At 37.9% G+C, this 17,727-nt stretch overlaps 1 protein-coding gene across 4 annotated transcripts in view; it reads left to right on the forward strand.

The window, feature by feature from the left end:
* MYO3A (myosin IIIA) overlaps window positions 1-17,727 on the forward strand; it is a 124,882-nt gene that overhangs the window by 67,684 nt on the left and 39,471 nt on the right. For all 4 annotated transcript variants that reach the window (XR_008237631.1, XM_052804548.1, XM_052804532.1 and 1 more), the window contains exons 13-20: window positions 670-774; window positions 859-942; window positions 1,720-1,922; window positions 4,253-4,351; window positions 4,452-4,566; window positions 7,930-8,056; window positions 9,634-9,844; window positions 11,886-12,033. Coding sequence is in view for 3 of the 4 variants with exons in the window: in XM_052804548.1 (XP_052660508.1) it covers window positions 670-774; window positions 859-942; window positions 1,720-1,922; window positions 4,253-4,351; window positions 4,452-4,566; window positions 7,930-8,056; window positions 9,634-9,844; window positions 11,886-12,033 (1,092 nt within the window). In the remaining variant the exon portion in view is untranslated. The remainder of the gene's footprint in view (window positions 1-669; window positions 775-858; window positions 943-1,719; window positions 1,923-4,252; window positions 4,352-4,451; window positions 4,567-7,929; window positions 8,057-9,633; window positions 9,845-11,885; window positions 12,034-17,727) is intronic.

Below are 17,727 nucleotides of genomic sequence, written 5' to 3' on the forward strand. Positions count from 1 at the left end.
TGTTATCTGTACAGGTAAGTGCATTTATTCAGGTGAATCTTGCCCCTCTCTGTGGGAGGGAGCATTCCTTCTCCCCCACTTCCCACAGAGAACTTCCGTGAATGGGTGGAGGTAGGAGCTGGGGGCATTTCCTCCCAAGAAAGCTGGGAAAGCCATAGCTGTTTAATTGATCAGAGGGTTCACAAAGCAACCCTGTAAAATTTTAACTTTTGTGAATTTGCCTCCCCATTATACAAAAGGGGACAGATATGAAATTCTGGTCATACAATAATTTGGCATTATCAATTATCAGATACTACAGTACAGAAAAGATCTTACGTTTTGACATCAATATCATGCAGAAATACTAAGAGGATGTGAAGTACAAATAAAATGAAATTATAAATTGGTCCTTGATATCTGGCAGTATTAAATTTTCTTCTAATAATTGGAGTTTCATAGCATAATCAGGGCTGACATCATACAAAATTGTGCTGCTTTTTTAGCAGTTCTTGTAGTACTGAGTACATACAGATTCATGGTATAGTGAGTGCAGTAACAGCTCACTCAGAAAACATCACTGCTGGTAACCTCAGCATGCTGTACACTAATCTGAAAATAAAACTGAACCCTGATAAAAAAAAATTGTTAAAGTACACTGATAATGTTTTCATTTTTTCTTACACTTAGCACTCCAAACTGTATATTGGAGCCAAACGGACTGCCAACCCTCCTCATATTTTTGCTGTTGCTGACATAGGGTATCAGTCCATGGTGACATACAATTCCGATCAGGTAAAGATGAGGTGTCTTAATTATATCCTTTGCTAGGCTGAGAGATATGTAATGAGCTCAGAGTCATGCTCTTGTTCTCTGCAGTGTATCGTTATTTCTGGAGAAAGTGGAGCTGGCAAGACACAAAGTGCCCATCTTCTGGTTCAGCAGCTCACTGTCCTGGGCAAGGTATGTTTCAAAGGGGATGCCTCTGGAAGGCTTTGCTATCTTAGGCCTAATTGACTGAACCTATGGACAAGGCATTGGTAGGGGGGCAAGGCTGTGATACGTTTTCCAAAGAACTTCTGTAAGGTCAGATTGGAACCTGATGCTGATCTATCTACCCCTTCCTCCCTCCTGAACTAGGGTCACTTGAAAATATTTTGGGGATTCTGCAAGAAAGTACCCACTGCAGTGAGGGCCGTGACTTTTAATCTATCCCTTGTTTAATTGAGTGTCTTCAAATCACCCAAACTGTACTAAATAAAATCCTCTTCTAGCTTTTCACCTCGTTCCACAACCAGATTGCTGTCGATAGGAGATGGTCATTCTGGGAAGTGACCACCGTAATTGTCTAAATAAAATGCCATTTTTGCATGTCCCAGGTGAGATGCAAGCAAACTGATTCATTGGTATGGTGTGGTGCAGCAGTAAGCAGATGCTAAGAAAGATCCTAAAAGCAAGCTGGCCATCTCAGAGTGCTGGACCACAGAAATCGATTAGTTCTGGTGTTGTCATTATCATTATGTGTGTTATCTCTTCCAGCCAGCCATTAGTTCTGCAGATTGCTGTATTCTGACAGGTCTCATGATATATACATGCCTTTCTTTCCTTATGATTCAATAGGAATGGCTGCCCTGACGATGTCACACTTCACAACACCAACTAGAAGAGGAAAGAAACACTTAAGAATTAATGTATTTGGATGATTACTGATAATTTTAAGCAATATCTTTTCATATCCAGGCTAATAACAGGACTCTACAGGAAAAGATCCTCCAGGTGAATAACCTTGTAGAAGCATTTGGGAATGCAGGCACTATCATCAATGATAACTCCAGCAGATTTGGGAAATATTTGGAAATGAAATTCACTTGTGGTGGCACTGTAGTAGGAGCTCAGATTTCAGAGTATCTCCTTGAAAAATCCAGAGTTGTCCACCAGGCAGTGTAAGTATAAAAATTATATTTGACCTAATTTGGGGGTTACAGAGTAGGCCTACAATGCAGGAAATTACCTTGGATCAAAACAGGAAAATGAATAAGGTACTGGGATTTTTTCTTATAAATTATATATGAATAGCTTATAAATCTGTAAGCTAGCTGAAAACTACTCCTGATTTTTCTTTTTCATTGCCTCCTGGGTTATTTAAACAAATCTCATAAAAATGCATATGTGATATATAAAGTATATCAGAATGTGTAAAGAATTAAAAACTTTCTAACATTTCAGTTCTATATTTCTTTGTGGAAGTTTGAAATATTGTGTTAAGTGTATCACTTGGATTTAATTCCTCTGCATTTCCTCTAGTATTGTAGCTTTTTTGTTTGTTTGTTTGCAAAGTGCTCATTTTCCATTTTGGAGCATCTAGTAGGATTCGGTTATAAAGGGTTATGGACCAAATGCAGAACAGATCCATCTCTGTCGTGTGTATCTCATAATATAAAATGACAGAAGAATTAAATGGCATTTCCAATTAATTTAAATTATTGATATGTATTTTCTATCCTAATATGTAGCACATCCAGGTAAAAATATTTTGGCAACTGTATTTCTGCCATAATAACAATAGGAAAAACAGAGTTTGAGACAAAGAATGTTGTCACTGATTGATATTTTTCCCCTTGCTGATCTCTTACTCATTTTTACTCTTTTTGTAGTTCTGCCTGACCTTGTTGCCTGTTGTAGATTTGTGACATGAAGAACATCTAAGTATCACTTGGAATGTTTCAATAAACAATTTAAACTTAGAGGCAATGTTATGAAATTATGTTTTTTCCCCAGTTGAACATAAGCATAGAAACTGCTTTTTCAGAATAAAATCAGCTTTTTCCTTAAAATGCCACTTTTTTTTTTCATAACTTTTCATGGGTTTGTTCTGTGGCTGTCAGTTTGTATTTATATTTAGCCACATGCTGAAACAGGAAGTCAGCAAAGCATTTACATGCCTCAAATGCTATTTAGTAAGTGTTCAGATGTGTGAATTCACAAGAAAATGCCACCGAAGAGTTTAGCGTGAGAGCCACTGTGGGAGGTTAAATTTTGAGGCATGAACTTCCAAGGGCGCCTGAAGCTGTTTGTGTCGAACATGTTCTCCTCTTCACTGAGGTCTCTGTGTGGCTGGTCCATACAGCTGTGCCAGGGCAGAGAACTGGCATTCAGGTACCTGCATTGCAAGGGCAGTCTGTTCTGCTCTTCTGGGAGAACATGACTACCAAACTCACATGGAGAGCTAGGAATGACTTTTTGCAGAAAACCACTGACTGATTACCCAGAAAATGGGAGACCCAAGTTCCAGACCCACTTCAAGCCAAGAGATTTTGAACCTACAGGTATCCCCTACCTTTCCAAGAGAACACACAAACCATCAGGACACAGTGAGGTTTCAGAGAGCATGCAAAGCATGGCTATGCAACCTAATGGTTAAGACATGGAGTGGGAAGGTAAGGGATCTGCTTCTACTCCTTAAATTGATCTTGTTTTCTACAACTGACTGTCCACAGTAAAATACGCACACTAAGTTGGCACTGGACTCTGATCTAGGCACCCCACATGCAGAGAGGAGTGCACTGGACTCTGATCCTGCTTCACAGACCCATGTAATGGTGCTCCTGAGACACACGCCTCAGCTCATGCAGAAACCCGGGGTTTGAACACAATTCCTTTTTGCCATTTCATAGTGACTGACTTGGCCATCTCGGGGTTCAGTGGTGGTTGCAAATTTCCACCTAAGCATCCAGTTCTTCCTCATAAGGTGCACAGGAACCTTGGATGTGCGATAAACCTTCTGTCCTGGGTTTGGGCACCTAACTTCTAGGCAAAGCATGCCAAGTCATAAGGCCCTTTGCTGAATATCTGCTTATGTGCTTTCTTGGTTCACTGCTAAAGGATGCAGCAAACATACTGGATTCAGTGAATCAAGAGTGTATAGCTTTCCCATGGTCAGAAGATTTTTTAAAATAACTGGAGGTTAAGCAGCCCATTTAATGCAGGTGGCTGAGCAACATGCAAGATCTCACCCAGCACTTACCAACTTCATCAAAGGCAGAGCAGCATTTAGCTGCTTGTGGCACTGAGCAGCTGCCCTGGCAGCTTCAGAACAAACACACAGTGGCACAGAAAATGGTGTTCACTTCACAGGAACTTGTGTAATAAAGCTTCATTCAGTTTGCATGAGCCTTGCCTGTTATTAAAACAACATTTAATAATAGCACGTATGTCATCAATAAATGTAACGTAGTTACATTACTAAATCAGTTTGTTGTTTCTATTGTTTCAGAGGAGAGAAAAATTTCCATATTTTTTATTATATTTATGCTGGTCTGGCAGAAAAGAAAAAACTGGCACATTATAAACTGCCAGAATATAGACCTCCCAGGTAATGCAGTTTATTTTTACATAAATTGATTACTAAGAAATGCAGTGTTGAATTCTCAACCTTATTTACATTCTAACTCTGTATCCATCAACTTTTTCAGATATCTGCAAAATGATCATTTCCGAATAGTGCAAGATTTCATGAACAATAGCTTTTATAAGTCTCAGTTTGAATTAATTGAACAGTGCTTCAAAGTCATAGGTTTTACACTGGAGGTGAGTGCCAATAACCCCCCTTTTTTTTTGGTGAACTTTAATGACTACCTTAAGCAGGAAAATCTGATATAAAGCATTCAAATAATCTCCCTTGTTATTTTCTTCCTTTAGCAGTAATGCATTTATGTTTTAGGATATTGCATGGTCAACTTACTGTTATATTACCACATTTAAATTTTTAAGGTTTCAAGGTATTGATAAAATAATAAAATGGTATTAGTCAACAAGACTTTGAAATCAGTGAACACAGCACAGCTGAGTAATTGGGAAGAAAGGCCTTTTGCAAATTAAATGCATAGAAAATGATATTGTAACTATTTATTAGCCTATAATTTTAGGCCTGTGAATATGAGCCTCATCTCTGTTTGAAGATGAAGTCCATGGTGAGAGTTCTAAAAATTCATTGAGTTGATCTGAGTTTTGATGAACTCAATACATTTTCACAGCTCAGGGGTAAAGTTGAAGTTTTTACATCCCTTTCGAGTGAATCTCATCACTAAACATTAACTGAACCCATTCTTTCTTTATGATCTCATATCATTGCTCTGCTGGCCATTAAACCCGTCTCCTCAGGCTGTCTTTGGTATAATTAAAATAAAAACAGGCCTCTGAATTTATAAAATAGGATGCAAGGGAAGGAAACCCCATCCTACACCCTAGTTCTCTCTTCTTAGAAGTGGTGCATTACAGCTGTAGTTTACCTCTGACTTTATTTATCACAAACGATAGTAGGAGTATGATGCGTATAGTATCTGTGAAATATAGTGCTAGTGCTGCAGAATGGATGTATGTTTTAATTTCTTTGACAAAACTGCATGTTTTAAGGAGCTTTTCACAGAAAATTACTCACTTCAATTGAATATTTCTGGTTTCCCTCAACGTAAATACTTGAATAGCTAGCAGAACAGATTTATTCACCTATTCTGTTCCTCCATACTCGTTTTGCATTAAGTCATATTAGCAGTAGAGTTCACAGTCTCTTTCTCCTCTACAAGCTTATTCACAACTGCTCTTAGTAATATCCACACCTGTACTATCACATCCTTTCACACCTGTACTTTCACCTTTCCAGAAGCAGCGCGGAAGGATATGCACTGTTCAGCACTGATAGCAGTTTTGTCACAGCACCAGAGACCTTGATAAGTTCTAATTTATACCATGAAAAGCAGCAAGTCTGGTTTTGTTCCTGGTTCTTTTGTTCACTTGGATGTATGGAAACAATAATCCTGATAATCCAAGAGAGACCTTCCTTACATATTGAAGATCCAGTTAGAACTATGTCACTGGCCACATCGTGCAGTTCTAGCATGGATCTTCACTTGATTAACTCAGCAAGCCACCGTGAGCTGAATCGGTAAAGAATTACCTACCTGTAGAACCCCCCCAGTTTCAGAAGCAGGTTGGGTACCACAGGCAATCTAACTGTGGTTACACGTGAGCCCCATCCACGTTAGCCTGTCTTACATTCTCCACAGGGTCAGTTAGCCTGTCTGAGGCTGTGTTTGCAAGAGTGAAGGAACAGAGAAGTCTTCTTCCCACACTGAGGTTCTGATCTAGGATACATGTGCAGAGACAATTTATTTTCAGTGAGAAAAAGATAGTGGAAGACAATCAGTTTCTTTTCTAAATTCACTTTTTAGTAATGCAGCCTTAAGCTTTGACATTCATCGCAGTGCCCAGAGGAGGTTCTATATAAGCATGTTCCATGTTTTATTAGCAGAAGAAGACCTTTGACAGAATATCTTCTCCTCTTCAATTAAAACTGAGACCTAAATAAGGCTTTATTTCTTAGAAATCTGTTTTTAACTGACTGGCAGGCTTTAATAGTACCTACTGTCAGTACGCCCTGTCTTAAAATCACACTGTTTTATTTCAGGCTGCGTGGCAAAATTAATAGGAAAGGACTGCCTGAGGTGAACAATAATCATGCTGTATGAGACAGATCAAGCTAGAATTCAAACACACTGGAAAAGGGCACAAAAATGTCAGCAGCTATACATACTGTACAGCACAATGGCAGAGGTTAAGCTATCCATTTCTTTGCATTTCATCTGTGTCCCTAAGCTTAAAATGAAAATGATTGCTTAAAACCTAGGTAAACTGTGTGGCAATTACCCATAGCATAATTTTTTAGAGTGAGCTTATCTAGTAAGTCTTGCTGTCACTGGAATAATTAATTTATTAACTGCTAGATTAATTTCTGAAAGTGTTGAAAACAAGATCAAGTATTCTAAAGCAATTAAGGATTTTATCTGAGTAAATGATACCTGACATGGTACCAGCAAACTATTGAATATTAGGGATAAAATGCTGTGCAATTATGAAAAGTCTGTCTATAAAATACCAATCAAATTTACAAAACTGCTTCTTATAAAACTACTATAAAACTTATAAACCTGCTATTTATAAAATACACTATTACTACATGCCTCAAAATACATAGTATCACAGATTCCTAACTTAAAACCTAGTCTGCTTTACAGGAACACCTCAGCATTTCTGAGTAGAAAATACTCAGAGATCATCAAGTATACTTATAAACGTTCACAGTTCAGATGAAAATTCACAGTTCAAATCTCAGTCAAACCTGCAATGAAAGCATTACTTAATTAATTACAAATATGATTTTATCTGTCATATATAAGTACTTTAATTTACTGTACATATCACTTCACTGTCCAGACTAATACTAGCCTTCTTCAAGGCAAAATCCCTCTTCAGAACATACTAAACCATTTGAAATTTAAATATGTTTAACTAAAGTCCATACTAAAGTGCTTTGGTGAGTACGCAGTTCCTAACTGACATTTTGAAAGGTAAAGTGCTTTGCCAAATCAGAGATGTGAGGTCTCACTCTTCTCACAGTGAAACTTTTTCTGATGACATCAGTGGGAGCCATTGCAGACTTCTTATTTGGAGTACCTTTGTTTCCGTGGTCCAAGAAACATAGATGCAGATTTTTTTTTTTTTTTTTTTGGATCTAGGTATTACATTTTTAGACACAGTTGTGCCTGCAGGCACAGTGAAGGGTGGCTATAAATAACCTCTGAATTCTTTCTGTGTAAGAGGATTATGTTCACCACTATTTTGTGCTTCCCCTACTCGATGTCAATCCTGTCCTGTTGACAAGTATGGAAGAGATATTAGGCTACAGTTTGTCTTGCCCTCGTTGGGTGACTTACACCTGAAAGACTATGCTGAGTACAGAACAGGGAATAACTGCTGAGAACAGTATTCCTAAAAGTTGTGGGCACGTGGCAGGCAACAGGAAACAACACACACATGTGCCCGTCATACAAACCAAAGTAAGTGACAAATCTATCTGGCTATTAAGTATTGCATTTTTTTTAATATACTTTTCAGGAACTTGGAAGTGTGTACAGTGTCCTGGCTGCCATTTTAAATGTGGGTAACATTGAATTTTCTACAGTGGTATCTGAACATATGATTGACAAGAGCAACATTTCCAATCCAGTAGCCCTTGAGAATTGTGAGTGTTTTTTCTTGATTTAAGATCGCTTTCCTTTAGTGTTTTGATAGTGAATGTATGTCTTTTATTGCACGAGAGTTATCAATGAAAACTGTATTCACATGGAAATTTTGCAAGAATAATTAAATGCTAAAGATAGATTAATTCCAAGCCCACCTGAATTCAAATGTAAAAAGAAAAAATTTTCCATGTTCCGCACTGTCGTGGTTTAACCCCAGCCAGCAACTAAACACCACGCAGCCGCTCACTCACTCCCCCCCACCCAGTGGGATGGGGGAGAAAATCGGGAAAAGAAGCAAAACCCGTGGGTTGAGATAAGAACGGTTTAATAGAACAGAAAAGAAGAAACTAATAATGATAATGATAACACTAATAAAATGACAACAGCAATAATGAAAGGATTGGAATGTACAAATGATGCACAGTGCAATTGCTCACCACCCGCCGACCGACACCCAGCCAGTCCCCGAGCGGTGAATCCCTGCCCCCCCCCCCACTTCCCCGTTCCTAAACTGGATGGGACGTCACATGGTATGGAATACACCGTTGGCCAGTTTGGGTCAGGTGCCCTGGTTGTGTCCTGTGCCAACTTCTTGTGCCCCTCCAGCTTTCTCACTGGCTGGGCATGAGAAGCTGAAAAATCCTTGACGTTAGTCTAAACACTACTGAGCAACAACTGAAAACATCAGTGTTATCAACATTCTTCACATACTGAACTCAAAACATAGCACTGTACCAGCTACTAGGAAGACAGTTAACTCTATCCCAGCTGAAACCAGGACACGCACCTTATTTGACTAACCAGTTCACTGGCATTCAGGAAACATGACTAATACTGCAGATGCCTGCAAAGGAAATCTTTGGAATTTGAAGGTTATTTAAACATTTGATGGAGAACCTCATTAGCACATTGAATAGTTTTTTTTCCAGTTTCCTTCTCAGATACTCATTACATGTGCCTGTTGAAATACATCTCACTAATTCTTTGGAAGGGATACCTTACATTATAGGCTGCCGGGAGGAGCAGAGGAAGGAAAGAGGCAAAATTCTCAAGAAAGTTGCTACTCTTTCTCAGTAATTACAGGTGGGGAGATAATGAAGTCTTCATGCTATCTTCTTAGATGTTTTCCTGCCATGGATAGAAAAACACTGTGGAACTGGGAAAGAAGCACCCCTTTCCTGGACTAAAAGGAGGACAGCAGTGGCTTATATGGATGGATTATAACTGAGAGGGATATTCACACCTCACAATTTACATACTCCAGACATAGTCACGTAGATTCCCTAGCATTTCTCCATAGGCAGTTTGGAGAAATAGCCTCCTTGATAAAGCAGTTTAGAACCTAAAGGCCTCTGTTTTGAATCACTTACTCATTGACTGCAGTGGAAGCTAGGAAGGCTAGTGACTAAATTAAATACTGCCAGTTGTTTGGTGTGAACACCCTCATTAGTCATAGTTCAAGACTTTGATTTGGGCCTTATTCATAATACATCGCACTTGCAGCTTTGATTGCAAAAATGCATATTTTTCCTTTCAAAATCTGGCTCTGAGCTATACCTGTGACCAACCTTCCTAGGTGCATCCTTGCTGTGTATTCAGGCAGATGAACTGCAAGAGGCCCTCACCTCTCACTGTGTAGTGACTCGAGGAGAAACAATTATTCGTCCCAACACTGTGGAAAAAGCCACTGATGTCAGAGATGCCATGGCCAAAGCACTGTATGGGCGCCTCTTCAGCTGGATAGTCAATCGCATCAACACTTTACTCAAACCTGACAAACATTTAAGGTAAAAGAAGCTTTTCCAGACTAAAGAGAGAACAATATCGTCTACAGTAAAGCATTTAGTTTTCTCATCTACTTTTTCTCTGCTACCATTTTGTTTATGACACCACCATGTTAAAAAAAGGTTTTATCCTTTTCATAGTATGCAGTGAAAATACAGTAGATATGGATAGCACGGGTGTCTGGTGTTTTCCTGTTTGACCTTTACTCATTTAACCCTTTGTAAATTACATACTAACTACTTTTTCCTTCATATTTTTTCAGGCCCAACTTTTGACATTCATCTATTGATTACATAGGTCAAATTCTGCTCTTATTTACACTGATGCTGTTGCTTCTGTTGCTGTTGTTATGAGCGTGGTTTCATATATGTGTGAGAGTAGTTTCCAAATGCATTTACCGAGGTTAAATGTCCATCCTACCTTTACAAGGTGACATTTGAAACACAAAGACAAGAAAGATATTGGGAATGAGGTTATAACACATTTTGCAAATTAATCAGAGAAGAAATGATGTGGCTTGCATTGTAGATCCTGTAGGTCAGGGCCCTCTATGGCTGATAATAGCAGTGAAAAAGGGGAAACTTATAACTACCTGAAGAGGAATATCAGTAGTAAATAGCTTTCGTTTGCAAATCTGGATTTTCTGGATTTTTTTAATTTTTTTTTTTTTAACATCAGAGGGAAGCCAAGGCTGCAATCCTAAAATTTGTCTAAACTTTCAAATATTTGGTTACAGCAGAGCAGCAATAAACAGAACTTTAATCAGTAAGTGATAAGATAAAATTCATGATAGATGGGGCAGCACTGCTAGCCTGGGTACCTCTCTCACGTGCCTGTTAAAGAGCCCTTTTCAAATTGAATACTTATTATGCTGGTGAGGAGGCAGAAAGTTCAACCTGAAATGTTCACTATTAAAAGAAAAAACCCCAGAAGTCTGCTTTGGTTTTGTGGTAGTAAAATAATTTGTATTTGCTATTTTTATGTAATTAGGTCTGAGAAAGAATGGGGCAGAGAAATTTCAGCGGTCTATTCACCAAAAATGTAATTTCCAGATAGATAAAATAGTCACCAAATTCAGGTCAAAATCAACAAATAGCTTTGATCTCTCCACAGTGAAACACTTCCATTTTTGAGATGGACTTCACAAAGAGGTTCAAGTGCTATTCATGAGTATCTTGAGGCTGTTTCTTCATATCCAATTTCCTAAATTTTTATGAAAAAAAAAAAAAAATTGGTTACAGATAGCCTGTCAAAGGGGTTTTATAGATAGAATGATTTATTTTTTTAATTTAGCTAGGAAAAGACACTAATGTCAACTTCAGTTTGATATAAAATTATATCCTCTTAATTTTTTGTTTCAGCAAATAAATACAAATATTAGAGCTTTTTTCCGGTTGCAGAAATGACCACTTATCTCTCAAAATGCCTTAGCTAAAATTTCAAACTGAAATTTTTACTAGGAGTACTTCTCTGGAACTTAATTGGTAATTTAAATTCATACCACACTCCAGTACTTAAAGTAGTTATTTAGATGTATAAAAAGTCTAGCTATTCATTCTTTTGACTTTCATGTTAAAATAAGCAGTTTTAATTGTTGTGAATAAATAATATGAAGAAATAATATTTAATGACAGCAATCTTTAATTTCAAGATGCTGGTGAGTAAAGCCTGTTTTATTACAAGAGAAACAAAAAGAACTGCATGTTGTTTCTCTACTGTGGTCAGCTTTTTACAATAGAATAATAACTAGCAAATGTTAGTTTAAAAACAAAATTGTAATCCTCTATACGCTTATCGGTTGACTCGATCATTATGTGATTCAGTGTATCTGGTCTGCAAATACAGTCATCTTTGAATTGATGTGCATTTATTGTATTTCAAACAAATATTGATTGTTATTTTAAGAGATATCTGGTTTAGCAAAAATTATCCTATTTAACTGGCATACAGATTTGGCCCATTATTTCCTTTTGTGAAATAATAATGAAGCTAGTCAGCGTAAACTAAAGATACAACAATAGAAAGTTTATTTAATCTTTGCAGTGGAAATGATGATGGTTTGAACATTGGAATTCTTGATATCTTTGGCTTTGAGAATTTCAAAAAAAATTCTTTTGAACAACTCTGTATCAACATTGCCAATGAACAAATTCAGTTCTACTTCAATCAACATGTCTTTGCCTGGGAACAGGTATGTGTTCAATATTTTGATAAAGCTTTAATATTGCTGAACATATAAAACCTTGTCTCAAGAAAACTACATTGTTCCTTCTCCATAATAGGTTGTAAATTGCAGATTATAACAAATGTTTCCTGAGTATGTATTCTGTGAAGCAGTGCTTGCTATTTGCAAGTGAAATGCCTACAAAAAACACATTAAAGTTGAAATTTACAGTATCTAAGCAACATAACACAGCGATAATCGGTTTGATGCAAATGCAGTGTTGTTTTCTTGAGGAATAACATAAGTGATGTAATGTATGATTCTACAGTAAAAAAATAAATGAGTGGTAACATAATTTTTGAAGTGCAGCGTTCATAACAGCTTACTAATAAGCTTAATGAACACTGAAGTTCCATATTAAAGACTGAAAATCTTGCAATTATTTTGTTCTTATTCAGGAACTAGATCATCTAAGCTAAATAATGATAGATTTAATCTAAATAATTTGATGTAAAACAGAGAAAAGGAATAGAGTTGTAATTATAAAAGTTTATGAAATTTAAGAGGAGAGTGGAAAACCTCAAAAAAGGTGATCTCAACTTTGTAAATAATTCCATGAGAATTAAATTAACCATCTTAAAATCATTATTCAGTATTGCTATTTGAAGAAATAACATGTCCAGGAAAAAAAAAATATTAATCTTGCTGAAGGTAGAAATATTCCAGAATTCTGTATGAGCAGAACAGTCGACATTCAAATTTTAGGTGAAATAATACTTTCTCTGTTTTACTGAAATTATTGGGTTTTATGATACATAGATGAAAATCCTCCTGAATACTAATTTTAATTATTAGTAGAAAAAGAGTATTTTGTCAGTGTTAATCACTGCTTGTTTTAAGAATGAGACAGATACAAGTTTGGAATGTGTCTATGTATGCAGGTGTGTACTGCATGTGTCAGTCTAGAGGTGTATATGTGTAAAATGGCTTTTTTTTTTAATATGGATCAATGTTTTATCCTGTTTCCAGTTATTTCAGGAAATTCTGTCTTGCAGTCTTAGACCTTGTTGTTGTTTTTATAGATTTATGTGGGAGATTCTCAGTCACAAGTATTTCCTTGTCTTTAATACCGTCTAAAAGTCAGAGAGAAATTAGCCTGAAAAACTATAATTACTTAGGCATCTTCTTCCCAAAGTGCATAAATTCACACAAAAAGAGCACTTGGCTACTGCTGTTTCTAACAGCTGAAAGATGGAAATAGCACAGGCTGCAGCACTGTTATTTATTCCCATCAAATCCAGGCACTGACCAGGTCCCCTGGCCTTGCATACGTCCACTTTGCTCAAATGTTCCCTAACTTGATCCTCCCCCACTGAGGGTAAGTCTTCTTTGCTCCAGACTTTCCTTCTGGTCTCAGGGACCTGGGATTATCAGTCAAGACCAAGGCAAAGAAGGCATCGAGTATCTCAGCCTTTTCCAGCTCATCCACACCTGTTAAGCAGCAGGCCCACATTTTCCCTAGTTGCCTTTTTGCTGCTGATGGACCTGCCTTGGCTTTCCTAACCCTATCCCTGTACACCCAAATATTGTCTTAATATTCCTTCTCTTTTTTAATTAGACTTGGGTCCTGTTCAGTGTAATCTGCCTTTACTTGTTTCTAGATATCCTAATACAGAACATTTTGGCCAGACCTATATCAGTGCAGAGGTTTGTGGTGTCACAATCTAGTAGGAATAGTTTGCTCTCCTGCACGTGCCCTACTGCAGAGAGGTCAGGGTGGTTATTTTGCCACTGAGCAAATGAGGGAAAAAATGAACTTCTGATTTTGACGACATACAGTTTACCCATTTCTCCCTGTAGGAAATTAGTATGACAATTACAGACCTTATGGAAGGGGAAGGTGATCTTTGTTTACAGAATCTCTAAGTGTGTCCATTTTACCCACTCCCACTCATTCTCTCAAAGATTTCATTGACTCACACCCACATAGAAAGCACCAGGATGTGTGTGTTCAAGTGTCTGGCCGGGATCATCTGTGAGCGACACAGAGAATAAGGGACACCAGCTAGCAAGTCTTCATCATGTCTCTTAGGTTCTTCTTGCTGAAATAGGTTTTGGACAGATCTTTTACACCCTTTAGCAGTCATAAGTTGTTACAGGGCAGTTCTTCGCCTCAGAAGATTATTTACTTCAGCCTCCATAATCTTTAGGGAAGGTCATTATTTGGTTTTGCTTGTTCGGAATATATACATCTTTAAGCCTACAGTCTGTTTCCTTGGTGGGCTCACAGGAAAAGAAAAGGCACATGTGATGTGCTGTAACCTTGCCATCATCCTCCTGTTGTCAGATTCAGAGGGTGTTCCACTCTCTAGCTGTCTGCGCTGTGTTTTTATGTGAGTGAGGGCCTTCTGGTCTTGATATAAACAACACTTTCCTCAATTTTATTGCTGTGAACAAATGTTCATTCAAATCACAGGCCATACTTCTAAGACTCTTTCTTCTGGTGCTTATACGCACATTTCCATTCATATTTCGTTTATACCAGTCCCAATATTCCTATTACGAGCGTCCACATCCTGCCGGTAATACCAACCAAGTAAGATGTCTACTTTAATTTACATAACACCACTACACTGGATTATATCAAACTTCATTATATTATCTTGTAGCAGTCTCCAAAGATATTACTATGGCAGTGCAGAATGAGCTATATAAAGTTCATGCAAGTCTGGGTGTAAATCCCCCCCTTTCAGAGCCAGGAAATGACAAACATATTATTCTGCATTACAACCCAATGGCACAGGATGATTTGCAGTATGATTCATAGTCGTTACAAGACATCACTTTTTACTTATTAATAACGTGGTTGTTCCAGTTTTACATCACATGAACAGTCTTTGAGAAAGCAGGTGGCTTCAGAATCTTTTCTGTTCACCGTAAGGTCTCTCCTGTGTTAACATCAGTAATGTACTTTAATTGTAAATATAGGCCCTCCCCGCAGACAAATGAGAGAAAGCTATTTGCAGGGAAATAGAAAATACAATTACAAAATTTTCTGTACATGGAAAAAAAGGAAATATTTTCAAAATCGTGTGACTGAAATTGTTCTTGTTAATGATACGAAGTATCACCCTTGCCCTTTGCTGATGTGTCTGCCTGACTTTACATACATGTAAGGGTTTGTGTCTTTGATACTGAAAGACAGGAGTTATGTTTAGGAGAAGGCTGATGCCAGCAGTCACCAAGACCTTTGCATTGACTTTTCATTAGCCCAAGCTGACCGTCATGCTGATGGAGCTATCCTTTTGCTGGAGACCCAGGCTAGTATCTCTCCACAGCCCTGTGCAATGCCAGACAGACATGTTGGATTGCTCTATGTTACCTCAGAAATCTCTAGCACAGCACTGCATTGCACCCTGTCAATCTACCCAGGGAAGACTGCAGAATTTAATTTCTTTCACAATTCCCTTGAGAGAAGTAAAACTTATAGGTACTTTACTTCATTTCTTTCCTTGTTTTGTCCTGTTCAATTCCATACCACATGCAATTAGATTAAATTTGACATATCTAGTGGGAAGTCTTCTTTAGGAAGGCCTAAATCAGTTGATTATAGTCTAGTTCTCAATCAACCCATGTCAACCTAATAAGTCACGATTATATAACTTGGGAAGGTGAATCATTTTTTGGCAACTTGAGCAATGAAGCCAAATAATAAATGAACTCATAAGGCTGAATTGTACTTTCAGTGTTGCAGGTGACATGGTTTTAGCATTGTCAGTGGTTTCTTTTCTGTATCTGCATCTGAAAAGTGTTCACAGTTTTGCTTTCCTCGGAAGTGTGGCCTACAAAAATATGGCCTCAGAAATGATAGGAATAGTAGGAAGGAACCGTGATACTATCACCACCCAAGGCTCAGGGTGTCTGCTAGAGCAGAGTCTGTGTGCCAACTTGGAGAACTCAAGTCAGAATTAAGGGAGTTTATTCTTCATTGTTGACTTAATATTTTTGCTTTTGGGCCTGAATGCAATCTCCTTTCCCTAATTTAACAGAAAGGCTGAAGTGGGGAGTATAGTTTAAGATAAAGATAGTTTAGATTCCCAATAGTCAGTGGAGACAAGTAGATACATCTCTGTCTCCACTGACTGGGGAGGGAATGTGGGCTCTCAACCTAACCACTTATTTTATGTGTCTATAGTTCAGTGGAATGAATGCTGGCACAAGCTTTTTTTAGGTTAATACCAAGCAAAACACAACTTTTTCACCTTCAGTCCTGTCCTTCAAGGTGTTTCCTTTACATCTAAGGTACTGATGTAAGTTAATTCTGTTAGCTCCATGATCTGCAGGTAACATTGTCCAGCAAGACAACCTTTGCATTTCTTTCTCATTTGTGATTCTTCTGTAAAAAGTAAAAGGTATAATGTCAAATACCTAAAACATTTTGGAAAGTGGCAAGGTTACTATCAGTTGGGAGGATGCTACTTTTTGCATTAAATATATGCAATGTTTATTTTACATTCATATGACAATTTAATCTTCTACTTTAAGCTGGAAAAGGTTCATTCTGAGTAAGTATCCGGTGTTCCCATTTACACCAAAGCGTACTCAGCAAAATGCCATTACTTTTTTTTTATTAAACATGAAGACCATTTCCTAATGCATTTAATTATTCTTTTGTTACTAAGTGAAACCAGGCTGCACAAGCTAATATTACCTAGTTTTGATCACAGAAAAGATACAGTGCAATACTGAGATGAGACAGGAGCCCAAGTATTAGTGTAACTCAGTCATTCCTTTTGACATCACATCCATAGGAATACTTTCTAGTGCATTATGCTTTAGAATTTCAATGAGCAGCTGCTATTTTAAGGAGCTTTCCTGTCATAAAACATCGTGGGGGATTACAGAATCCTGTAGCCAATTCAGCTTATTAATTCAAATAAGATATATTTCATTACAGTTTTATGATGTGCATCGTTAAGGCTTTTATCCTTGCTGCTTATATCCTAATAATATGGTTGAAGACCAGCATTGCATAAGAAAATATAATATGGTATCTTATTTCTGAGCCATCTGTCACACTGGTGCCTGGAAGACTTGGTTATCAGCCATCATCCAGGAGCCCATTGGGAAGTGATGGAGTGAACTCCTTCCATATCCTACTGGGCAGACGGCAGCATTACCAAAACTATCAGCTCTGACACTCGTTCAGTTGTCATGGTGCAGACACAAAAGACCAAATGGTCACATATGCTGCAGGCTTGGAGGTCAGGCCCCACGCACTGGCCGGGCAGGGAGGGGAGCAGATGTTGCTGTTAGGGTGTAGTAGTACAGCTATTATGGACCTCCTTTCAGTTTCAAGAATCTTTTATCAGCTCTCTAAACCAGTCTCTCTCACAAGCATTTGAAGTTAGAAAAAGTTAATCATTAGATAGGTTGTCTGACAGAGCTTGTTTGACGATGTCTGAGTGTCACAGAAACACTCTTCGCTGATAGATTCCTCCTGAGCAATCTCTTCCCTTTTTCCCCTTGATAAGTGTACTTTTGATAATCCTAAGCAGTAACAGCTGGTTTCATGAACGTAACATCTATGTGTCAGTACAGCCTTCGTTAAGCTGCCCCTACTCTGGTGTTATCTTTGGGAGATAACACGGACTCGTTCCCTTCCTGCCACTAGCTCCTACAGGTATATAATTAACTTCTTGCCTATATCAGTGATACATT

Source organism: Harpia harpyja, chromosome 1 (assembly GCF_026419915.1).
Source record: "Harpia harpyja isolate bHarHar1 chromosome 1, bHarHar1 primary haplotype, whole genome shotgun sequence".
NCBI lineage: Eukaryota > Metazoa > Chordata > Aves > Accipitriformes > Accipitridae > Harpia > Harpia harpyja.